Source organism: Scyliorhinus canicula, chromosome 14 (genome assembly GCF_902713615.1).
Source record: "Scyliorhinus canicula chromosome 14, sScyCan1.1, whole genome shotgun sequence".
Classification (NCBI taxonomy): domain Eukaryota; kingdom Metazoa; phylum Chordata; class Chondrichthyes; order Carcharhiniformes; family Scyliorhinidae; genus Scyliorhinus; species Scyliorhinus canicula.
In genome coordinates, this window is record NC_052159.1 from 28,654,891 (window position 1) to 28,680,773 (window position 25,883).

Consider the following 25,883-nt stretch of genomic DNA (forward strand, 5'->3'; position numbering starts at 1 on the left):
GTTACTGCGAAAAGCCCCTAATTGCAAATTAGTTTGAGGTTGATGTAATTTCCTGTTGGTGTGACTCAAGATTAGAAGGCCTGATGAGATTTTGGTGAGCAGCTGTTTCATTGAACATTCATGAGATGTGAATGGTGTGCATGTCACCAGGCAGTGGCAAAATTGACCCGCCATTGGGAGAATTTCAAACTGTTTTTATGTTGGCGGGTTTCCAACTTTTTGCTCTCCCTTGTCGACTGTCACCTGTCACCAAACCCGATATGGATGGGATTGCAGAATTCCACCCTCGGGGTGGGATTTGCTGATCCTGCCCGCCACAAGAATTGTGCTGTCCTGTTGAAAATCAATGGGAAAGTCCTACCACGATGTGTTTGGAAAATTCTGGCATATGTTCTGAGTTTTGTAAGCACAGGTTGATTGGGTATGGTCAGTACCTTGTCTGTTGCGAACAGTGGAAGGTACATGCTACTTGGGGTGATCTATCAGTCTTGTGGATATATGATCTACATATCTAGCAGGACACCAACACTGAAATTCATATCCCATATCACCCAAGTACTACATTACCCATATACCATATTACTCATTTGTGTAATAACATGTGTCTTTTTGTCAGCCGTATGTAATTCACTTAGTATAGATTAGGGTTCATGCTTGGGATCTTCTGGTAAATTTGACACCTGCTTAGAACTTTAGACTTTAGAACAGTACAGCACAGAACAGGCCCTTCGGCCCTCGATGTTGTGCCGAGCAACGATCACCCTACTCAAACTCACATATCCACCCTATACCCGCATCCCAACAACTTCCCCCTTAACCTTACTTTTTAGGACACTACGGGCAATTTAGCATGGCCAATCCACCTAACCCGCACATCTTTGGACTGTGGGAGGAAACCGGAGCACCCGGAGGAAACCCACGCACACACGGGGAGGACGTGCAGACTCCGCATAGACAGTGATCCAGCCGGGAATCGAACCTGGGACCCTGGAGCTGTGAAGCATTGATGCTAACCACTATGCTACCATGCTGCTTAGTTCGGTTTAAGGGTGCATACCTAAAATGCCATTTTTAAAACTTCATTCTTGACATCCAGGAAAGGCTAGTATTTTATTATTCAGCCATACTTGTGTTGCTCATTCTGGGTGAGTGTGCTTAACACTCAATTTGGCTCTGTTTCGTTACTTAGCTCTGGAGTCGCCAGATATCGTTAAGATACCGCCACAAGTTTCAAGGTGAATTTCAAAGCAATAAAACCATACACCAATTAGTAAGTTCAAACAACTGAGTTTATTATAATACAATTATAATCCTACCCATGCACACGCTAAGAGGATTAAACGATTCCTACTGCTAAATAAACAAATACTTATCTCGAAGGAACTGCCGGATCAGGGGACAAGGCCTCTTGCTCTGCTCTGGTCTGCAGACTTCAGGGTGGTACGGGTTAAAAGGGGTCAGGAGTGTCTATCTCTGGTAGCGATCGTTGTGAGACTTACTTACTGGCGGCTGCTGTCCCCAAACCTCTCCTCTCTCTCTCGTTCAAGGTCTTCTTGGCAAAGCTGGTCGAAATGCTGGTCCAGAGGAGGGCTGGTTCAGAAGGAGAGCAGAGCTGGACAAGAAGAACGAACTAAGTGTGGGACCTGTCTTTTATAGGTCCCGGGGATCCGCGCCCCTTTGGGCGGACCCCTTTACCTGCTCAGAATCGATTGGGTCTCTTCCCAATCGATATGTTTGAATCCCCCCAATACTGAGGCTGTTCCTTGGCTACTGGGCGGGCTTTCAGGTGCTTTGTCTTCGGACCCCGCTGGTGCCGGGGTGTCTGGTATCCTATACAATGTTGCAGTTACTTCCCCATTTGTGTCCATTGTCTCTGGGATCGTTCCATTACTATTTTAACTATCCCGGAGATTGCCTCATTAGTATGCGGAATATTCGTTTCGGTGCTGTCTGCTCTCTTAGCAGACAGAATCCACATTTGCTTGGTGCAGCCTGCTGGTGCTGCAAACATTGTCCATTTTAACCTGTATGCTTTGCGTTCCTCCATTTTGTATTTAGGGAATGGCCAACTTCGGTGGCTACACTTGCCCTTGAGAAGGTAGCGATGAGCCCTCTTCAGCTGCTACAGTCCATCTTAAGGTCCAACACTGTCAGGTAAAGAGTCATCCAACATCTCCAGGTAAGATTTATTTTCTTGTTAAAGATGTGGATTATTGACTTGCTTTGCATTTCCAACATCTGTTTTATTTCAGTTTTAGTGTTCCTGCCTGTGTCAAATGGTTGCGAGATCAAACTTCACTTCAGAAATTGAGTCCCTAAACTCGACTAACTCCGATGTGGAGATGCCAGTGCTGGACTGGGGTGAGCACAGTAAGAATCACTAGCTTCAAATTATAGATCCAGAGAGAGGGGTAATCCCAGGTTAAAGAGGTGTGAATTGTCTCAAACCAGGACAGTTGGTAGGATTTTGCAAGCCCAGGCCAGATGTAAAGACTTAATTACCTGCAAATGCTCGCATTCAAAGTATCATCTTGCATCTTTGACTTTGTCGATATGAATGTTTCTGGAATCTACCTCTTCCTTCGCTTGAGGAAGGAGCTGTGCTCCGAAAGCTAGTGATTTGAAACAAACCTGTTGGACTTTAACCTGGTGTTGTAAGGCTTCTTACTAGACTAACTCCAATACAGTATTTAGGAGTGCTGTATCATCAGTTGAAAAAGATGTTAAACCAAAGTCCCACCTGTTTGTTCTGGTGTGTAAATGATGGTGCTATTTGAAGAGCAGTGAGTTCACCCCTTCATTAACATTAAAAAAAAGATTAAACCCACCTACAAGATCCAGCGTAGCAGCTCATCAAGGCTCCTTGGACCGTATCTTCCAAAGCCGCAATCTCTACCACCTAGAAGGACAATGGCAGCAGATACATGGGTACACCAGCACCACTTGCAACTTCCACACCAAGTCATATACCATCTTGACTTGGCTGCATCACGGTCACTGGGTCAAAATCATGTAACTCCCATTGCCAAACAACATTCTGGGTGTCACTATATGGACTGCAGAAGTTCAAGGTGACAGGTTATTCTTACCATCTCAAGAACAATTAGGGACAGGCAATAAATCAATTAGGATGATGGTGCAAGGCAAAAGAGGGGTAATAAGGCAATGAAAGATTTAAAAATGGGTTTCGAGGAGTTGACAATGAGATATATTTTGTATTTTATGCATCATTGCTAATTAAAAGTTGCCATTTCCTAGTATGGTAACTGTGGTGAATTCATACTGTATTGTAATTCACACTGTATTGCATTGCATTATGTCCTTGTGGGCTCTGTATGTGAGCCGTTGCGCGGCTCTGCCCATAGGGGGAGATGAGGAGCTTGTACAGGGCTCCGCCCATGGCCCCTCCCACTACCAGAAGTATAAAGTGCTGCAGCCGTAAGCCTGCTCTCAGTTCTGCTGGTCGCAGGCAGGCTCAGTTGTAAGACTATTAAAACCACAGTTTACTTCCAATCGTGTCTCTAGTGAATTGATGGTCACATCAGTAACCTCCCTCCCTCTACAGATTATGCACAATTGCAATTACCAGGAATTCTCCTCAGCTCTCTCAATCTTATGCAAAAGGTAAAGCCTTCAGGGTCACTAGACAAAAATGGAATAGAACATAGAACATACAGTGCAGAAGGGGGCCCTTCGGCCCATCGAGTCTGGACCGAATAGAAAGGCCCTATCTTGATTCAGCTAACCAGAAAAAATTGCTGGCTCTCCAGGATGTAACTGTTCCTTAAATAAATCCAAGGTTTTCACTTCCACTACTGTAGTTGAAAATCCATCCTAAATGTCAGTCACTTTTCACACAAAGAACTTCCTGACGTAATCAGGCCTAAATTTGCTTTGTGTCAGTTCAATCATGTCCTCTTGCTCCAACTCTTACAAATAACTTGTGAGTGGTGCTTTACCAAAACTTCTGGGAATTTTGGGCTTTGGTCACCTCTGATCCTGCTTTTCCTGCCATTTTAAATCTTGTGTGCTCCTCTTTCACTTCGTGTCTCCTTCTTCGGCAGGTTTTAGAGCTCCGGAGCCTTTCAACTACTGCAGCGAAACCACTATTTCCCTTCCTCCCACTGGTGGAACAGCAATTAGGAGCAAAGCTCCTGTTTTAAACTTGTTCTGCATATCAATGTAGGCCCTCTTCTCCAGGGAAAATACTGTTGGCTGCTGACAGGATCACGTGGACAGGCCATGTTTCCAATGGGCTCAGAAAATCTTGGCCAGCCTCTCTATCCTGAGCAATTTACATACCAAACCGCCTGGCCTGGATCCACAGACCATCTGTCTCCAGCCTTCCATTCTCCATATTGACGAATAGTAAGAAAAGATAGCTTTCGTTTTAACCTAAGCAATTTCAAAACTGTAAATCTTACAAATGTTATACCACCGTTCCCACTTGTCAAGTACTTTGAAGAGTTCAGTGAGGAGTGTTACATTAAATGTGCATTAGTATAATGCAATTGTATAACAGGTCGAGTACACATTTGAGTTGGATCATTTAACCAGTCAGCCCAATGTCCTGGAACGTGACAGACTTTTTAAAGTTTGATGTTACTTAAATGCTACTGCTGCAATAAAAATAGTCCATTGGGTCTATACAGATGCTGAAGTGGTAACTGTTATGCTTGGATAGGAAGTCGTGCCAGATATGTTTATAACATAGATTTCTTTATTGCAAGCAAATAAATAAATACCAAGGGCCTTAAAAGTTGCATTATCTGCACTTGATAATCACTGAAAGTACCGCAGCTGGTATATCTTCCCTGACATATTGATAAACAAGAAAATATAATCTCCATAGCAGCTGATGCGTAGATCTGAACTTCAGACAAGCCAGAAAAGCAATCTTCCTGAACTCACATTTTCACATGCAAAACATATGCCTTTCTTTAACCCAGAAAAACTTTTCTTTTAGTGATTCAGCCAATTAATCCACAGGAATGTACAAACGAACAGCTGAACTTTGCTGGACTGGACTATTTTTCATTTAACATGGCTATCCTTATTTGATTAGTAGAAGAATGTTTAATTTCAGCAGTCAACACCCAGATGTTCTGCATGGGGATGTCTTTGTTCCAAACTTATTTGTCATTTCTTTTACCAATGCAATGTTGCACAAAATGTTACTAACGTGTTATGTACTCTGGGATAACACAAGCTGCAACTGGATGCGGCTTTAATCAAAATATACTCCAGACCTTGAAGTTAGTTCAATCTGATTTATTGAACCAGTAGCACAGTTCTCTATGAGTTTCGACTCTCTGCTAACCTAGGTGTGGTTACACTGTCTGACTGAACCAGACTTGCTCTTAGCCATGTGCTGGAGGTGTGATACTGTACATGCACCCTGACTCACTCTATAGATGTTCATCAGTAGAAAGAGGCGGAGTGTGAGTGCCTCGTGCCTTTTATAGTGAGATACCACCCCTGAGTGTCCTGCCTGCTCATTAGTCACGTCCTGTTCTCTGTGTTCATTAGCTGCCTGTCTGTGCCTGTCTGTATATCATTATCTGCATGTCTGCATATCATGACAGTTACCACTAGCTCTAAGTGACTAACTGAAAATCCAAATGTGATTAATTGCACTGTTGATGAATAAATAAAGTATTAGACATAGTTATTGAACATATCGTTTTTCTCGCTATTAAATCCCTGCAAGACCTCACCCCACTCTATTTCTGAAATCTCCTTCAGCCCACACTCTTTCAAGGGAGCTATCTACACTCTTATAATTCTGGCCCCTTTAGCTTCCACAATTTTAATTGCTCCACAACTGATATGTGTCTTCCGTTGCCTTGTCCCTAACCTCTGAAATACCAAATACGTGATCGTGCAGCATTGTCACGCCCAACTCAGGACGCAACCAGGCGAGAGGCCTCTTGCAGGATTTGCGACACTTAGGACACCTTGCAAGATCTAACAAGATCTTGCAAGATGTTACGATCTGGATCTTGCCCTCACTGGGTGGAATCCAGATTTGCATATTTAAGTGAGCAGTCATTCTCACTTAAATATATCGGCAGCAGAGTCTCCCAAAGCCCAGGATCGAACGCCTGTGCCTGGGAGACCTCGCCGCGGCGCCTTTTAGTAGTGGTCCACACAAATGTCAACCAGGTGTAACGGCACCTGGTGGGTCTCCCAGGGCATCGGAGGCCCTGGCTGTTCGGACTCTGGGCAGGGTCGTACCCTGGCACTCCTGCTGCCACCTGAGCCCCTTGGCACTGCTACCTCATCACCCTGGCAGTGCCAAGTGTACTCCAGATGCCATGTCAGGCTGACGGGGGCACTACCAGGGTGCAGACTGGCAATGACAAGGTGCCCAAGCGCCAGGTCATCACTGCCAGGGATTGGGCCCGAATGTGCCCTACCCTTATGACGTGGGCTTGTGGACCCCATAACAAGTTTAGAGGTCCAGAAGCTAGAGTGGAGGATTGAGAGATTGGGGCAGCATTTAGAAATGCCACCCCATTCTCTTCCTGCTCGTCAGTGCAGGAAATGAAGTTAAGTGTGGCCTTGGCGGGGCTTTCCTCACCGAGGCCAGAAAAAGAAGTCCCATTTGATAGCAGGGTCGTTCTCAGTGCTCTTGTTTTCCTGTTAAATCCCGCCCCATGCCTACACCTCACTTTCCTCCTTTAAGACACTCCTTAAAACCTATCTTTTGCCCAACCTTTTTGGTCATCCGATCTAATATCTCCTTTTGCAGCTCACTGTCATATTTTGATTTATAATTCTCTTGTGAAGTGCCTGGGGACATTTTATTATTATTGGCGCTGTACAAACATAAGTTTTTAATATGATCTTAATGCTCATTTGCAGGGTGTACCATGTGTACATTAACCTTGTGTGCTTTAGATGCTAAAATAGTATAAGACAAAAGCAGAGTACGTGAATGTTTTTTGATCATTGTGTGGACTTTACTTTCTGGGTGACTTGTTGGGAGTTCTCTTCTATATTGGTGTGTTACCCAGGTGAAGTAGTCAGTCATAAACACCATGGAAACACCCGCAGTATTTTAAAGGGAGCTGTCATCGTGGTGAGTCAGACTAACTACTCCATGTCAGTGGAGGAAGGCAGTTTTCAATGGTTCAATGTTATGCCAAATAGAGTGCATCTTGTGCAAGATAACATTCTCAGCAATTAACCTGGTGAAGTCAAAGTGCTGCTTTGCTGATGTTGCACAAATTCCTGGAGCCACAGTAATGCTGATAAACTCATGTCAGAATTCCAAACTTCAGTGCAGGAGATTTGCATTGAACGGTAATCGATGTTTAATACACATACCAGAACAGGAATGTGTTATTCGGTCCCTTAAAGCCATCCAATTTCTTTTCTTTATTCTTTCATGGGACATAGGCATCAATGACAAGCCCAGCATTAATTGTCCATTCCTAAGGGGGCTGGATGAGCACAGTGGGTTAAACAGCTGGCTTGTAATGCAGAACAAGGCCAGCAGCGTGAGTTTAATTCCTGTACCAGCCGCCCCGAACAGGTGCCGGAATGTGGCGACTAGGGGCCTTTCACAGTAACTTCATTGAAGCCTACTTGTGACAATAAGCTATTATTATTAATTGCCCTTTTTAAAAATTGTTTTTATGGAATGTGGGATTCACTGCCCAGGCCAGCATTTGTTGTCCATCCTTTGAGAAGGTGGTGGTGAGCTGCCTTCTTGAACTGCTGCAGTCCATGTGATGTAGGCACACCCACTGTGCTGTTAGGGAGTTCCAGGATTTTGTCCCAGCAACAGTGAAGGAATGGTGACATATTTCCAAGTCAGGATGCTGAGTTACTTAGAGGGGAACATCCAGGTGGTGGGGTTCTCATGTATCTGCTGCCCTTGTCCTTCTAGTGGTCATGGGAGATGCTGCTGAAGGAGCCTTGGTTCCTGTTGTGCATCTTGTAGATGAGATACACTGCTGCCACTGTGTGTCGGCGGTGGAGGGATTGAATGTTTGTGGATGGGGTGCCAATCAAGTGGGTTGGTTTGTCCTGGATGGTGTTGAGCTTCTGGAGTGTTGTTGGAGCTGTACTCATCCAGGCAAGTGAAGAGTATTCCATTACAGTCCTGACTTGTGCCTTGTAGATGGTGGGCAGGCTTTGGGGAGTCAGGTGGTTATTCACCACAGGATTCCCGGCCTCTGACCTGTTCCTGTTGTGTTCTTTGTGGTTCAGATCCCAGGATGGTTGGCGTATTGTTCACAAAGATAACAACTACCTTTTGTATTAAACAACGCTAAAGATTTATTTACACTACTTAATTGAATTCGACCTTTTACTTCCATATCAAACAATTGACAATAAGCATACAATCTAGACTCATTTACCACTAATCTCTACAGTAATACAATAACTATGATCTGCTCTCACACACACTAGCTTTCCTTTCTAGCTTTCTCAACATTCTATCAGAAGGCTTTGCATCAATGCTTTATATGGTTCTGCATCTAGCTCCCTCTAGTGGTTGATTCAGACATAACATTAACTCTTACAGTTCTGTACATTTCTCATAATGTCACAGCTACCAGCATTTATATGGCTAGTCCAGTTAAGTTTCTGGTGAATGGTAACCTCCAAGATGTGGTTTTTTACGCAAAGAGTGGTGAGGCCGTGGAATGCCCTACCTGCAACAGTAGTGAACTCGCCAACATTGAGGGCATTTAAAAATTTATTGGATAAGCATATGGATGATAAGGGCATAGTGTAGGTTAGATGGCCTTTAGTTTTTTTTTTTTTCCATGTCGGTGCAACATCGAGGGCCGAAGGGCCTGTACTGCGCTGTATCGTTCTATGTTCTATGTTCTATGTTCTATGTTGCTTGGAGTGGGGGAATTCAGCAATGGTAATGCTATTGAATGTCAAGGGGTGATGGTTTGATTCTCTTATTGGAGATGGTCATTGACTGGCACTTCTGTGGCACGAATGCTACTTGTCACTTGTCAACCCAAGCCTGGATATTGTCCAGGTGATACTGCATTCGCATGTGGGCTGCTTCAATGTCTAAGGAATTGCAAACAGTGCTGAACATTGTGCAGTCATCAGCAAACATTCCCACATCTGACCTTATGGTGGAAGAAAGATCATTTTTAAAAAATATGCATTTTATTCCAAATCCAAACAAAGTTAGGTTGCAAAAACACCTACAACCACAATAGTTATACATAGTTTGTAACATTATAACCCCCTAATCCCCACCCAGCACCCTCTAACCACCGCCCCCCCCGGCGGCAAGCAGATCCTTGAACATGGATAGGAATGGACGCCATCGTGCATGAAGCCCTTCCTCTGACCCTCTTAGGTCGAACTTGATCTTTTCTAGGCTCAGAAATTTGTATAAGTCCCCCACCCACACTACCCTCCCAGCGATGTTGCCGACTGCCGATTCAACAAATTCCTTCGCCAAGCAATCAGCCAGGCGAAGGCCGCCTCATCGGCTCCCTTCCCCTCCTGTAGCCACGACAGCCCCAAAATCGCCGTCATGGGCACGGCGCTACTTCAAACCCCACTATCTATGACAGAATCTTGAACACAGCTTCCCAAAAACCCTCCAGTTTCAGAACATATGGGTGTGATTTGCCGGCCCCCGCCCATACTTCTCACTAAGATCTTCTACCCCAGGCAAAACCCCCCTCATCTGTACAGTTCCTTCCGTACATAGTCCCGTGCCTGCAGGTACCTGAACTCACTCCTCTTTGGTAACTCAAATTTCTCCTGAAGCTTCGCCAAATCTGCAAGCACTTCCTCTAGAAACAGGTCCCCCAGTAGCCCCCCCCCCCAAAAACCCACTGTCTCACCTTCTTCATATTGGTTGCCCAGTAAAAGTGCAGCAAATTTGGGAGCGCTAACATAAGAACATAAGAACTAGGAGCAGGAGTAGGCTATATGGCCCCTCGAGCCTGCTCCGCCATTCCCACTCACCTCTTCCTCTGCACAAGGGCCCAACTGACCCTTGGTGTCTTGCCTGCCCAAGCAAACTCGCAGATCATTCCATCCACTGTCTGGAAAAAGGTCTTTGGGCGAAAATTTGGGAGAGACTGGAACATTAACAAGAACCTAGGCAACACGTTCATCATTACGGCCTGTACCCTCCCTGCTAACAACAACAGCAAGGCGCCCCATCTCTTCAAATCCATCTTTAGCCCCTCCACCAGTCCCCGTTAAGTTACATCTGCGCATCGTTACCCAATCATGTGCAACCTGAATCCCAAAATACCAGAACCTAACCCGAGCAACCCCTAAATAGCAAAGCCCCAAGGTTCATACTTCTTCCCAAATCATTCACCGGGAAGACCTTGCTCTTTCCCACATTCAATTTGTACCCAATGAAGGCCCCAAATATTTCAGCAAGTCCATAATTCTTCCCATGCTCTCCAACGGGTCTGTCACATAGGGTGTTGTATGCCACGACCTACTGCTCTATGTTCCTTGCTCCCCCTTCACAATCCATCGCCACTCCTCCGAAGCCCAGAGCGCAATCGCCAAAGGCTCTATTGCCAGCACAAACGATGGTGACAACAAAGGGCCTCAATCCCCTAGGCAACCTGAAATACATAGTATCTATCCCATTTGTTCGCACACTCGCTATGAGGGGTTCAGAAAGTAACCTTACCCATGCCACAAATGTCAGCCCAAATTTAAACCTCCTCAAAGTCTCAAACAAATTACACCATTTCACCAATCAAAGGCTTTCTCCACATCCATCGACGTATCTCCTCTGACACCCTACTGCCCGACAGCTCATGACCATGTACCATAGTCTCCTAATGTTACTAAATAGCTGTCGCCCCTTCACAAACCCGGTTTGATCTTCTGATATTGCCTCCAATATACACCCCTCCAATCGCCTTGCCAGCAACGTGGCCAGAATCTTCATGTCTGTATTTAGCAACAATATGGGCCTATATGACCCACAGTCCAGTGGATCCTTATCGTTCCTGAAATAAAAGAAATAGAGGCCTGTGCCAAGATTCCTGGCAACTCCCCCTTCTCCAGTGCCTTATTGAACATATTCAGGAAGTGTGGGGCCAATCCCCCAAAGAACCTCCCTTGACACTGCAAATGTCATCTTTTTACTAAACAGGATTGCAACCCCCCGGACTTTGAATCAAATCTGGACTGGTATGTTTGTCCAACCCACCCCTTCCTCAATTGCATCTGGTCTTTTATTTGCAAGTGCGTTTCCTGCAAGATAACCACATATGCCTTTAGACTTCTCAAATGTGCAAATACCCGTATCTTTTTAACCGGCCCGTTTCGCTCTCAGACATTCCAAGGTATCATCCTCACCAGGGGCTTTAAACCTTCCCCTCTATTAAGGTCCACCATCATGCCCTAATCTACGATCCACCCAACTATCTGTTCTCCAACAAACTTGAGCCTATGCAAAATGGCTGCCCCCACCATCTCCCCGAGTCGAACTTGAAAAACAGGAAAGAATGTCATTGATGAAGCAGCTGAAGATGGTTGGGCCGAGGACACAAGGAGCTCATTCAGTGATGTCCTGGGACTGAAATGACGGACCTCCAACAACCATAACCATCTTCCTTTGTGTTGGGTATGACTCCAACCAGTGAAGAGTTCCCCCTCCCCCGCCCCCCGCCGATTCCCATCGACTCCAGTTTTGCTAGGGCTTCTTTATGCCACTGTCGATCAAATGCTATTTTGATATCAAGGGCAGTCACTCTCTCCTCACCTCTGGAGTTAACTCTTTTGTCCATGTTTGAACCAAGGCTGTACTGAGGTCAGGAGCTGAGTGACCGGGTGCTCCACTTTCCCCCCAGGGTCCAAAGATGTGCAGGTTAGGAGGATTGGCTAAATTGCCCTTAGTGTCCACAAAGGTTAGGTGGGGTTGCTGAGTTACGGGGCTAGGGTGGCGGTGTGGGCTTAAGTAGGGTGCTTTTTCCAAGGGCCGATGCAGACTCGATGGGCCGAATGGCCTCCTCCTGCACTTTAAATTCTATGATTCTATGACCCTGGTGGAACCCAAACTGAGCATCATGAAGTAAGTTTTGTCCTGCCTGAACTAAGTGGCTTGCCATGCCAATTCAGAGGACAGTTAAGAGTCAACAACATTGCTGTGAAGTCACATTTAGGCCAGTCCAGGTGAGGAAGCTAGATTTCCTTCCCTGAAGTACATTAATAAACCAGATTTTAAATTTTTTTTTTACAATAATCAATTAATTGATGATCGTTTCATGGTCACTATAACAGAGGCTAGCTTTCAAGCATCATTTATTAATTGAATTGCCCATCCCTAATTGCCCTTGAGAAGATGGTGGTGAGCCATACGCTGCAGGAAAGGATGTCCCGAGGCGTGGTACATTGGCGAGACCATGCAGATGCTGCGACAATGAATGAACGGACATTGCGCGACAATCACCAGGCAGGAATGTTCCCTTCCAGTTGGGGAACACTTCAGCAGTCAAGGGCATTCAGCCGCTGATCTCCGGGTAAGCGTTCTCCAAGGCGGCCTTCAGGACTCGCGACAATGCAGAATCACCGAGCAGAAACTTATAGCCAAGTTCCGCACACGAGTATGGCCTCAACCGGGACCTGGGATTCATGTCGCATTACATTCATCCCCCACCATCTGGCCTGGGCTTGCAAAATCCAACCAACTGTCCTGGTTTGAGACAATTCACACCTCTTTAACCTGGGGTTACCCCTATCTCTGGATCTGTAAAGATTCAATTACCTGCAAATGCTCGCATTCTAAGCATTGTCTGGCATCTTTGAATTTGTCTATATAAATGTTTCTGGAACATACCTCTTCATTCACCTGAGGAAGGAGCAGTGCTCCGAAAGCTAGTGTTTGAAACAAACATGTTGAACTTTAACCTGGTGTTGTAAGACTTCTTACAGTAGACAAAAACAGCCTAACAGCCATACTCATCAAATCATTCCTTACGGCTAATGAATTTGGCACTATCAGCGGCACGGTAGCACAGTGATTAACACTGTTGCTTCACAGCACCAGGGAGTTGGCTTGGGCCACTGTCTGTACGGAGTCTGCATATTCTCCGCATGTCTGCGTGGGTATCTTCCAGGTTCTCCGGTTTCCTCCCACAAGCCCCAAAAGATGTGCGGTTAGGTGAATTGGACATTCTGAATTCTCCCTCTGTGTACCAGAACAGGCTCCGGAGTGTGGCGATCGGGAATTTTCACAGTAATTTTCACAGTAACTTTGCTGCAGTGTTAATGTAAGCCTACTTGTAACACTAATAAAGATTATTATTCTCACTTACATCACTACCCCTGATTATGCAGTATTGTAACCCTCTGCCTGGGAGGGTGTGTGTGTATGTGTGTGTGTGTGTGTATGTGTATGTGCATGTGACCTGGAGCTCCGACATCCCCCCACCTCAGAACAAGTCCAAAGTTTGCCCCATGTTTGGGAAACACCAGCCAACATAATGCTAAACTAGAACTGGAAGCCTACACATAAATGTAAAACTGATAAGAATTAGACAAATTCTGATTACGTGAACCTTTGAAGGTCAAAATTTAATCTCAGCAGTCAGATAAAATTGAAAACGATTCCATTTTTAGGATGCCACTTGAGCCCTCTGACTACATTACTGAAATGTATCCATTTTCCTTCAGACACCCATTTCTATTTCACAACAGGGCACATGAAACAAGGAGTCAGCTGGTTGCATACAACTGTGAAAAATAGTATTCCATTGTTGCAAGTGGAAGGTTAACATTCTTAATCACTCTAATCCAGCTGACAGTGAGCACTGTACAATATACCATCAGCATCTTTCTGACATCTCAATCAGGTCCACATTCTGGAAGTAATGAAGTGGCTGACTGAATTGTGGTGGGCAATTTCAAAGCAGAATATCTCTACTGCTGACTGGTTATAAGTATATTAGACGACAAATTATTTGAAGTTATTTTCATTAACAATATATCAATCAATTCATGTACTTTACTTTTTGTTGCTTGCTTGTAAGTCCTTGAAACAATGATCATTACATGTTATTTTCAAATCACAGCTCCCGATGTCACCACATACAGTAGCCTCTGGCCAGGGTGGCAATCTGAGCCAAAATATGGTCACCTCCCTTAGTTTTCTTCTTAATTAATCTGTGCCATCAGTCCTTCTAATTCTGGTCGAGCCTTGAACCGGGCATTGAAATCAGCTTCAGTGTGCTGTGAAAACATTGAAAAGCATTTATGATTTACGATATGGGATAATCAACATTGCATTTTGGAGGGCAGGATTGGAGAGGGTATCATTCCTCAGTAAAAGCGATCTGGAACACAATGCCTTTCATAATTGGACGTCCTGGAACATTTTCAGCTTTTAAGTTTTTTTGTTAAAATTTCACAAAAAAAGTTGAGTAAGTGATTTTTAAAAATGTATTATTTCATGATGTCATGTGAGAGTACCTTTAAGAAATGGGTGTTTATTACTGCAGTGATGTCAGAGTGGGGGGAGCTGGGCTGTCTGTCAGCTTTTTATTTTCGTTTTAGGCTGTTTGCTGCAGGGTGTGTTTTAGTTTCATTTTCAGTGTTGGAGCTGAAGCCAGACCAAGCAGGTGCACTGCTGTTCTCTCTGCCATCAAAAGACTATCTCTTGATCATTTGATGAATTCAGAATTATAAATGTTTTCAGTAGTGACTTTAACCCGATGTGCTTCTGATAAAGGTTTTGTCTTTAAGTCGTATGGATGTTAAAAGGACAGCTTAAGAATTACTTAGTGTTGTAGTCTTTGGGGGTTGTATTCGAATTAATGGTTACGAAGATGTTCAATGTATGTTTTTAAAAAGGTTAACTTGAGTTCATAGAATAAACATTGTTTTGCTTAAAAAATACTTTTCCATTTCTGCTGTACCACACCTGTAGAGTGGGCCGTGTGCTCCCCATACCACAATCTAGTAAAAGTTGTGGGTCAGATGAACTCCGTGATACACTTTGGGGTTCTCTAAACCCTGGCCCATAACAAATGATGAGGGGGTCACTGACAAGGCCGACATTTGTGGCCTATCCTTAATTACCTATGAACTGAGTAGGTAGCTGGGCTATTTCAAAGGGCAGTTCCGAGTCCATCACATTGCTGTGGATCTGGAGTCACGTGTAGGCAAGACTGAGTGAGGATGGCAGACTTCCTTTCCCAAAGGACATTGGCAAACTAGAAATGTTTCTATGACTATTGATAGTTTAATGGTTACCATTACTGATACTAGCTTTCAATTTCAGATTTAAAAAAAATTAATTGAATGTAAATTCCACCAGCTTCCCCGATGGGATTTGAACCCACGTCCCATCAGCCTGGGCCTGCGGGTTACTAGTCAAGTTACCGTCTCCCTCTAAATGTGGCAGCTAATTTGCAACAAGGAGAATCCTAGAAACAGCAAATTAAATAGATTAATCTGGTTTTGGCAGGCTGATAGCGAGGACATTGGCAGAACCTGTTACTCATCTTCAAAGTGATTTCGAAACAGGTCGACGGTGCTTCAGTTTAACTTCTCAAAGACAAAGCTGCACTACCCAGAGTACTGCAATAAAGGGCGCGATCATCCCAAAAGGGAACTAAGTCCCCGAGTGAGCCTGTTCAGCCACATGTTTCCCGGCACCCACAGTGCTGAGAAACACATGGCTATTCAACGCAGCTCATGTTGAATAAGGTGCCAGAACAGGGAACATGCGACCAAGGCCCCGTGTTTTACAATGGGGAGCTCCGCCGGAATTCCCCGCTCTAGCGAGAGATCTGGATGCCATTTTTTCCCCCCCAACCCCCATGGCGGGCAACCCCAGACCGAATGCACATGTGCAAAAAATGCCAGCTAGGGACCTTGGCAGTGCCCCAGCCAGCTAGAAGTGCCGGGGGAACCTAGGTGGCACTGCCAGGGTGCCAGTCTAAGACTGCCAGGGTGCCCATGTGGCACCAGCAGTGCTAGGGCACCACCCTGCCCAAAGGGCATGCAGCTGGGAGCCTGCGATCCCCTTGGAGACCCCCACGAGAGCCATTCCGTCTGTTCCCCGTTTGTGTTTTTTCCCCAAAAAATATACTTTATTCATAAATTCTCCAATAAACATTACAGAACATTTCGAATTGTTGTGACTATATTTCCATCAAAGTTACATATTCAATTGGCTTTCTTACATTCAATTGGGATGACATTCCGCACGTTTCCCTGTTTACTTTACAATTCTTTGGTAAGTATTTACATCGTCATGTTTCTTTCGATGCCTTTACACATTGGAGTGTTCATGACCAGACCGAGGGGTTTCACACTGTTACCAGCCCCTCGGTGTACATTTGTTGGAAGACTTTACACAGTGGCCTTTCCCCATTGCACCTTGGCGGCAGCTGCCCTAAGCTTGAGTGCGTCCCTCAGCGCGTAGTCCTGGACCTTGGAATGTGCCAGTCAGACCAAAGAGTGTCTTTCACCGAGTTGATGACCTTCCAGCAGCAGTTGATGTTTGTTTCGGTGTGTGTCCCTGGAAACAGTCCATAGAGCACAGAGTCCTGTGTCACAGAGCTGCTCGGTATGAACCTTGACAAATACCACTGCATCTCTCTCCAGACCTTCTTTGCAAAGGCACATTCCACAAGGAGGTGGGTGACCATCTCATCTCCCCCGCAGCCACTCCGAGGGCAACGTGCGATGGTGACTTCGGGTGTACATGAAGGATCTGACGGGGAGGGCCTTTCTCACCACCAGCCAAGCTAGGTCTTGGTGCCTGTTTGACAGTTCTGATGATGAGGCATTCTGCCAGATGACTCTGACAGTCTGCTCAGGGAACCATCCAACATCCTCCACAGTCTCCTTTTCCCCGAGGGACTAGAGGATATTACGTGCTGACCACTGCTTCATTGCCTTGTGGTCAAAGGTGTTTTCCTTAAAAAAATGTTACATGAGGGACAGGTGGTACGGCACGGTCCAGCTACTTGGAATGTTTCGCGGCAATGAGGCCAGGCCCATCCTTCGTAACACCGGGGACAGGTAGAACCCCAGTATGTAGTGACACTTAGTGTTTGCATACCGGGAGTCCATGCACAGCTTGATGCAGCTGCACACAAAAGTGGCCATCAGGATGAGGGAGACGTTGGATACGTTTCTCGCTCCCTTATCCAGAGATTTGTAGGTGTCCCTTCAGACACGGTCCATCTTGGATCTCCAGGTGAATTTGAAGATGGCCCGCGTGACTGCTGCGGTGTAGGGTTGGGTAATGGGCCAGACCTGCGATATGTACAGTAACACCGAGAGTACCTCACATCTGATGACCAGGGTTTTGCCCGCAATGGAGAGGTAATGTTGCTCCCACCAGCCCAGTTTCTGTCTTAGCTTGGCTATGCGCTCCTCCCAGTTTTTGGTGCACGCCCCAGCCGCTCCGAGCCATATCCCCAACACCTTCAGGTAATCTGACCTGACGGTGAAGGGGACAAAGGACCGGTCGGCCCAGTTACCAAAGAACATGGCCTCACTCTTGCCACGGTTTACCTTGGCTCCCGAGGCCAGTTCAAACTGGTCGCAGGCGTTCAAGAGCCTTCGTACCGACATGGGATCTGAGCAGAACCCCGTTTGTGGTTACCAGTACCAAAGGCACTCGCCCGGGGTCCCCGAGGTGAAGGGATTGAATCCCAAAGTCTCAGGCACCTCGGGAATCTGCACATTAGAGTAAGGCTTACTGCCTCACTCTAATATGCAGATTTGCCAATAGGTGATCCGCCCATTGAGGGAGGGATTCACTTGCAACGTTTCGTGAGATTGCGGTGAATCTCACAAGGGGCTGCGAGCCGGGCAGATTCCGGCTTTCAATAGCCACACTGCACCACGGCAAGCAGCTTTTCCGGCGCAGCGTGGCCAGAGGATCGCGCCCAAAATGTCAGTATTGGCGAACTCATTGAGATATGAATAAAGTGAATAAGATGATGATTATTAATCTTTATTAGGTTATGATATTAATTCATGTCAGACAGGAGGTATTAGATGTTCACAGGTTTTGTGTGTGCTCAAAATGATGCTCGCATATATTTAGCTCCCTGTCTGTGCTGCACATAATATTTTAGCTGACGGTAATGGAGATGCTTCCAGGCTTCTGCAAACTCTGCTTGTAATTGAATGTAGATATTAATAGAGAAAACAGCTTTGGATAACTGACCTCGCTGCATGAGAGAGAAGCTAAAGTTCAATGGGATGAGTTGGCTTTGTCAGCAATATTTTTAAAGTATTAATTTTAAAAATTAACTTACGCGATGTGGCCATCGCTGGCTAGGCCAGCATTTAATCGCCCATCCCTAGTTGCCCTTGATAAGATGGTGGTTAGCTGCCTTCTTGAACCACTTCAGTCCCTGTGGTGTAGGTACCCTCAGTGCTGTTAGGGAGGAACACAGTAAATCCTCATTCACCTGCGGAAGGAGCAATGCTCCAAAAGCTGGTGTTTGAAGCAAACCTGTTGGACTTTAACCTGGTGTTGTAAGATTTCTTACTGTGCTCACCCCAGTCCAACGCCGGCATCTTACGTTAGGGAGGAAGTTCCAGGATTTTGACCCAACAACAGTAAAGGAATGGCTATAGATTTCCAAATCAGGGTGGGGAGTGACTTAGAACATTTAGAACATTACAGCGCAGTACAGGCCCTTCGGCCCTCGATGTTGCACCGTCCTGTGAAACCCCTCTAAAGTCCCTCTACACTATAGAACATAGAACAAAGGAGGGGAACCTCCAGTTAGTAATGTTTCCAGGTATTGGCTGCCCTTGTCCTTTAGTGTAAATGGTAGTAATTGTGGGTTTGGAAGGTGTTGCTTCAAGAACCTTGATGAGTTCCTGCAGTGCAACTTGTGTATGGTACACAGAGCTGCCACTGTTCATTGGTCGTGCTAGGATTGAACGATTGTGAAAGGGGTACCATTTAAGCAGACTGTTTTGTCCTGGATGCTGTCAAGTTTCTTGAGTGTTGTTATAACTGCACTCATTCGGGCAGCACGGTGGCACAGTGGTTAGCATTGCTGCCTATGGCGCTGAGGACCCGGGTTCGAATCCCGGCCTGGGTCACTGTCCCTGTGGAGTTTGAACATTCATAGATCATAGAATTTACAGTGCAGAAGGAGGCCATTTGGCCCATCGAGTCTGCACCGGCTCTTGGAAAGAGCACCTTACCCACGGTCAACACCTCCACCCTATCTCCGTAACCCAGTAACCCCACCCAACACTAAGGGCAATTTTGGACACTAAGGGCAATTTATCATGGCCAATCCACCTAACCTGCACATCTTTGGACTGTGAGAGGAAACCGGAGCACCCGGAGGAAACCCACGCACACACGGGGAGGATGTGCAGACTCCGCACAGACAGTGACCCAAGCTGGAATTGAACCTGGGACCCTGGAGCTGTGAAGCGATTGTGCTATCCACAATGCTACCGTGCTTCCCGTGTCTGCGTGGATCTCACCCCCACAACCCAAAAGATGTGCAGTATAGGTAGATTTGCCATGCTAAATTGCCCCTTAATTGGAAAAAATAATTGGGTACTCTAAATTTATTTTTAAAAATAGTTGCACTCACTCAGGCAAGGAGAGATTATTCCATCACACTCCTGACCTGTGCCTCGTAGATGGTAGTCAGGCTTTGGGGAGTCAGGAGGGGAGTTACTCGCTGCTGGATTCCTAGCCTCTGATCTGTTCTCGGTTCCAGGAATTTGGGTGACACTACCAAGGCAAATATTTGTCTCCTATCTTTAGCTGCCCTAATGGTATTAAGAGTCAACAATGCAATGTGGAACTGTAATTTTGTGCAAACTAGACTATATGAGGTCTCCTATTCCATTCCTTCAAGGACATCATTATATGCATGAATCTAGTTACCATGCTGATTCAATATGTAACAGACACCTCACAAGTACCAAATTAATGCCATACACATCACAATTCCTTGATCCAAAGACACAATGTATATTTAGTGCCATAAAATGGATGTAAATCCTTTTTTTGCAAGCAATGAATGGAAAATGAAACAAATGGAAAAGAGCAACATTTGACGGTAACATTACAAATGCTGAAATGTACTATGCACCTACACAATTTGATACCCTGCAACTGTGTTCTGAAAGAGTTAACAGTAGAATTTAGAACTAGCTTCACTTGGTAGTTGCCTTTTGCTTCGCAACAAACATGCGACCAGTACCACTTCCAACGAATCAATATAGGGAGTGTCAGTTTGTTCAGCACTTCGTCCACTTATTGTCATTCAGCTTTTTTGTTTTGCAGGAATTTTATAATAGCATGGCAAACTCAGAGGTTACAAAAATAGCTCTTTTCCAAGGCTGCTCAAAATATAATTCCAACATCAAATTAAAAAAAAATCAAATTCTCATTTAAATTTTTTGCCTTCACAACCTAAACTATGCTATAAAAACAATCTTCTCTGATAATTGTTGTAGTGCACACACTGTGCTTTTACATGTATGACCCAAGTTTGAATCCAACCCAGACTAAAGGAAGGGATGTTTTCTCTAATGACTGCAACAATTTTTAAAAATAAGAATAATTATAGATAATTTAAATTCTCCCCGGCGTAAAATCTAATCGACAAATGTTCATTATAGTGTAAAAATAACAGCAAAAGTCAATAAAGGCAAAGTAATGGATATGGTGTACATCAGGGGTGGGCAAACTTTTCCGTGCAAGGGCCACATTCAGAAATTCACAATTCACAAAGGGCCGCATAGTATATTAAGTAAAATAATTACTTCACCCGGTTATGATTCTGGGCGCCTCATATAGAACATAGAACAGCACAGAACAGGCCCTTCGGCCCTCGACGTTGTGCCGAGCAATGATCACCCTACTCAAGTCAACGTATCCACCCTATACCAGTAAGTAACCCAACAGCCCCCCCGCATTAACCTTAAAAAAAATTTTTTTTTTTAAAAAATGTTTTTAAAAAAAAATTTTTTTTTTTTTTTAATGACTTGGTGGGCCGCAGAAATACCTTTGGCGGGCCGCATGCGGCCCGCGGGCCGTAGTTTGCCCACCCCTGGTGTACATGAACTTTCAGAAGGCCTTTGATAAGGTGACAAATAAGGGGATTATGACAATGGTCAGAGCAAGCCGAGTCAGACACCAAGTCACAAAATGGATTTAAAGAAAACAGAGGGAAGTTTGACAGAAATATTTTTAAAGTATTAATTTTTTAAATTAACTTAAGCGATGTGGCCATCGCTGGATAGGCCAGCATTTAATCGCCCATCGCAAACTGTTTGACGCTTGACGCAGATGTCATTTTTGGCCCCTCCCGCTATTCACTGGCCTCGTTACGCTTGGGAGAGAGCGCAACGAGGCCGGAGAATCACGCCCTTGTTTACCACATACATAATGATCTGATGTAAGGAACTGGGGGTACAATGTCAAAATTTTCAGACTGTACTAATTTAGGGATACAGCTAATAATGTAGAATACTGCAGCAAGACATAGGAATACACAAACAGGCTTGCAGTGTGTCTGGTTAAATGGAAAATGAAATTCAATATAACGAACTGTGATATGGTTCATTTTAGTGGAAAGAATGAGGAAACCACTTTTCCTTGGAAGGTAAGGATCTAAATGGAATAGAGGAGCAAAGAGATCTGGGAATACACATACATAAATCAATAATAAAACAAGACAGGTTGAGAAGGCCATTAAGAATGGTAACAAGCTACTGGGGTTCATCTCTCGAAGATATTGTAGCGAAGATAGCAGAAATGGTCGGAAATCCCAAGTCCTGCACCCAGACATGGCAATTCTCACTTTTGCAGGGGTGGGAAAAGAGCACATTTTCCACATGCGTGTTTTAGGGAGGTAGCTGGACATTTAAATCATCAGCTGTCTCCAATCAAGTTGGAATGTGAAACAGATTAAACCTGGTAGGAGTGTGAAGGAATCCAACTATAATAAGGTTATAAGATTAAATGAGTAATTTTTTCTTTAATGATGTAAGGATTAGAAGATTGAAAGCAGAATTCATCTGCCTGAATGAGCAAAAAAAGTTCATAAATGTGCCTACGCATAATTATACGCTCAAGTACACCAATAATAATAATAAACATCACTTGCTGGGGAGTCCGCTGAATGAAAGGAGGTTGTTGGATATTTGGTGTCTCTTGTTAATTGTATGAAAATGAGGCTTAAGTGGTGATACTTGGTTTCTAGTCACACTACGGCGAGATCCCGATTTTGCCTACTGGAACGGGCTGGTTCCATCGCAAACTGTTTGACGCTTGGCGCAGATCTCGTTTTTGGCCCCTCCCACTATCCACTGGCCTCGTTACGCTTGGGAGAGAGCGCAACGAGGCCGGAGAATCACGCCCTAGTTACACAGCCTAGAAACAGTATAAATATTGGAATCATGCAGTGGATTTTTAGATTCATTGGGTTCTATCCAGTGTTAATCATAGTAATGGTACTGACATTGTAGTGTAGCGTAGCGATGATAGTTCTCCCCTTAACTGAGATGGAACTCTGCTAATCTCGCTAAACTCTGCATCTTTCTACTTGGAAATTTAAGACAAACGCCACTTTAAATGTTTATGGATGTCTTATTGCAACAAATATTTAGAATTAAAATTTGGATTCTCTATTAAAAACGATTATACTTTCTTTTCCTAAAATTATTAACATTGCGATTGACTTTCCCATCAATTATGAATTGCATGTTTGGTTCTTAAATAAAATTTTATACAATTTGGAAAATATATTGTCTCATAAAGTCCAAACTCAATAACTCATCTCTGTACACACTTCAATGGAGATGTATAATACTGAGGAGAGCTGCCCAAACCCTTATAAAATCCAAGTTGTTATAATCTGGCTAAAACCTGTTAAAAAGCTTATCTGGAGGGCAGTAATATTCTTTGTAGGTTCCGTTCCATTGGGGAAGATGTTGATCAGTTCTTCAAACCTATTCAAGTGTCTGTGAGATCTACCCTTCTCAACTTGAAGCCAGAGTGATCACTTGAGGAGTACACCTGATTTGGAATAGTCCCAAAAAGGGACTTGGAATATAATGCACTTCAAGAGCAGGTCTGAACTTTGTGGATTTGTTTGGATAGCCAGGGCACCTCTTTAGAGAGGTAGATACCGCTCTGGATATGGTTCCTGGCAGCCTTTGGAGAGGGGGTTGGGGGGGGGGGGTTGTCACGTGCTCTTTTGTGGCAGTCATGTGCCCTTTGGAAGTGTTAAAAGTAGATGTAAATATGCATAAAAAGTGTATAAACTCATTACAGACCAGTCCAAATCAACGGTTAAGAGACCAGTCCAAATCAACTGTTAATACTGTCAGAAGCAAGTATTATTGGGATCTGTCAAGACATTTAAAAGTCCATAGAATCCATATATTCCTACAGTGCAGAAGGAGGCTATTCTGCCTATCAAGTCTGCACCAACCTTCGAAAACAGCACTCTAACTAGCCCCCCCCCCCCCCGCCTTTCCCGGTAATCTAACCTGCACATCTTTGAACACTAAGGGGTAATTTAGCATGGCCAATCCACCTAACCTACATACCACTGGACTGTGGGAAGATGCCGGAGCACCCGATGGAAACCCACACAAACACTGGGTGAATGTGCAAACTCCACGCAGATAGTAGCCCAAGGCCGGAATGGAACCCAGGTCCCTGGCGCTGTGAGGCAGCAGTGCTAACCAGTGTGTCATTGTGCCCTGGAAATATCTGTAATGTCTCCTGCAGTGTTTTTTAAAAATGATTGCTTGCCATTTCACTCTGTCTGTTGACATTAGCCTAAGGAGGCCCAGAAACTGTACTGTTCTATTCTATGTTCTAAAGGAGCCCGAGAAAGGAATACCAGTGATCTTGAGCCCAAGGACCAATCATACCTCCCGGAAACCCCTATCAAGTGCGCGGTCGGAGATGCGGCTCTATGATCAGTTTCATCAGCCACGCAATGACCCACAGAACCCACGACCAATGACATGGAATTTCTCCAGTGGACTATCATACTTGCTTGTGAGTGATCGCCGAAGAAGAAGCCTGAGGACTTCCATTTTTGGATTAGTGCTACATAGCTCATTTCATAACCATTCATGTTACAGTAGGGTGCCTGCTATTTCATAGTTTGATTGATAGTTACAAGCCGTTAAATAATTTTTGATGTGTGACTATGAATTCCAATGTTTGTTGTTTTAAATTTTTATTTAGTTGAAGGAATGTAAATGAAATAAATGTTTTTTTATGAATCAGAGTGTATTTTACAACATAATGAAGTCAGCAATAATACTTAGAACTATATTTTATAAAATTTTAGATTTTTTCTCATCTCTACATGGTTCCTTAAGTCTACCCATAGTGGATACCATGTGAGGTGACATAGTAGGTAGAAGGGCAAAGGATGGGGGGGGGGGGGGGGTTCACACTAAATTGGCATTGAGGTTACAAAGGGCCCTGAAATGGTGAATACCTTGCCATAGAGGGTATGAGAGCGGTGGATGAAAGGGCATAGATTGGTGTGGAGGATAGGAGGGGCCATGGGAGCGGTAGAGGAGCATGGGTTGTGAAGGAGAGTATGAGAGGCCATGGGGAGGGTGGAGGGCATGAGATGGCAGAGGGAGTTTGTGGGGGGTGAGGCCTCGTGATGTTTCATACGCTATTTTTAATATTCTGGATGCAGTGCTGGAGCTCTGAGGCAGGCCTTCTACCCAGTCCATCTCCGCACCAGCATCCTCCTCAGTTCTTCCAGGGTCTCCCATCCTGACCTTTAATCCAACCCTTTCGCTCCCCAGACCAAAAAAACAATTTGGGGGCAGTCATTTTTAAAGGTCGGGTTCACGAAGCTGGAAATTCTCCCGCCTCTGCATGTCCAGCCCAGCATCGTAAATCTTGTCTCTGGTTTCCAGACTTTAAAAAAAGCATATTGAAGCATTGGAGAAAATGCAGAAAAGATACAAAGTATGTTACCAGAAATGAAAGGATACAAGGTCACGAAAGAGGTTCTCATCTCCGGGAAAAGAGAACTGATTTAATAAAACCTTACTTGTGGGCAAGTCCAGAAGAAGAACATTAAATTAGATTGTTTGTACCAGCAAAGAAATAAAGAATTTAGGATGAATTTCTTTGCACGAAGAGTGGTGAGAATATTGAATTTGCTGTCACATGGAATGAATGAAGTACTGATGCATTTAGGGGAAGGTTTGATGCAAGATAGATATAAAGGGATGCAGAGGAGAAATGGGAAGAGGTTAAAAAGGAGGTGCACGTTGAATATGAACATCAGTATAAATCAGCTAGGTTAAATGGCTTGATTTTGTGCTGTCTTCTGTGCAAATACGTCAGTAAATTTCCAAACCAACATTTTTTAATTTCTTAAATCCAGCTATATCTACATTTGGCCAAGTCACACCTTATCTCAGCATTTATTCACATGTATAACATGTACAAATGGCTAACTGAACAAATATACACAAGAGGTAGCCAAACCAGTTATTAAGATCAAGAAAGTCGAGCCAAGGGTTGGCTAACATCTCGGAATCTAATTCAAGGTCAATCAATTAAAAAGCTGCAGGAAACTCTGTTGAGGAATGTAGAAAAATGATGGTGAGGTCTGGTGGACCATGCACTCAATCTGATCCACGTTTACTCCCATTAAGCGGAGGTTAATATCAGTCAGCCAGTTTTAAAAGATTGAAACATATAGGTTCCTGAAGAGTCTTGACAGGGTGAATATGGAAAGGATCTTTCCTCTTGAGGGAGAATCTAGAATTGGGGGTCACTACTTAAAAATAAAGGATCGCCCGTTTATGACAGAGGTGAGGAGAATTGTTTTGTCTCAGACGGTAGTAAGTCTTCTGAACTCTTCTTCAAAAGTCAGTGGAAGCAGAGTCTTTTAATATGT

The 25,883-nt window shown here is 44.4% G+C and overlaps 1 protein-coding gene and 1 long non-coding RNA gene across 2 annotated transcripts in view; one reads left to right on the top strand and one right to left on the bottom strand.

The window, feature by feature from the left end:
• The first annotated feature begins 1,980 nt into the window (after positions 1-1,980).
• LOC119977087 lies at positions 1,981-24,231 on the top strand. The gene is made up of 2 exons (XR_005463111.1): positions 1,981-2,361; positions 23,822-24,231. It is a non-coding gene; the product is annotated as an uncharacterized LOC119977087 (long non-coding RNA).
• mrpl48 (mitochondrial ribosomal protein L48) overlaps positions 13,517-25,883 on the bottom strand; it is a 63,546-nt gene continuing 51,179 nt past the window's right edge. The window contains exon 8 of the mRNA XM_038817669.1: positions 13,517-14,202. Coding sequence (XP_038673597.1) covers positions 14,128-14,202 — 75 coding nt within the window. The 3' untranslated portion in view covers positions 13,517-14,127. The remainder of the gene's footprint in view (positions 14,203-25,883) is intronic.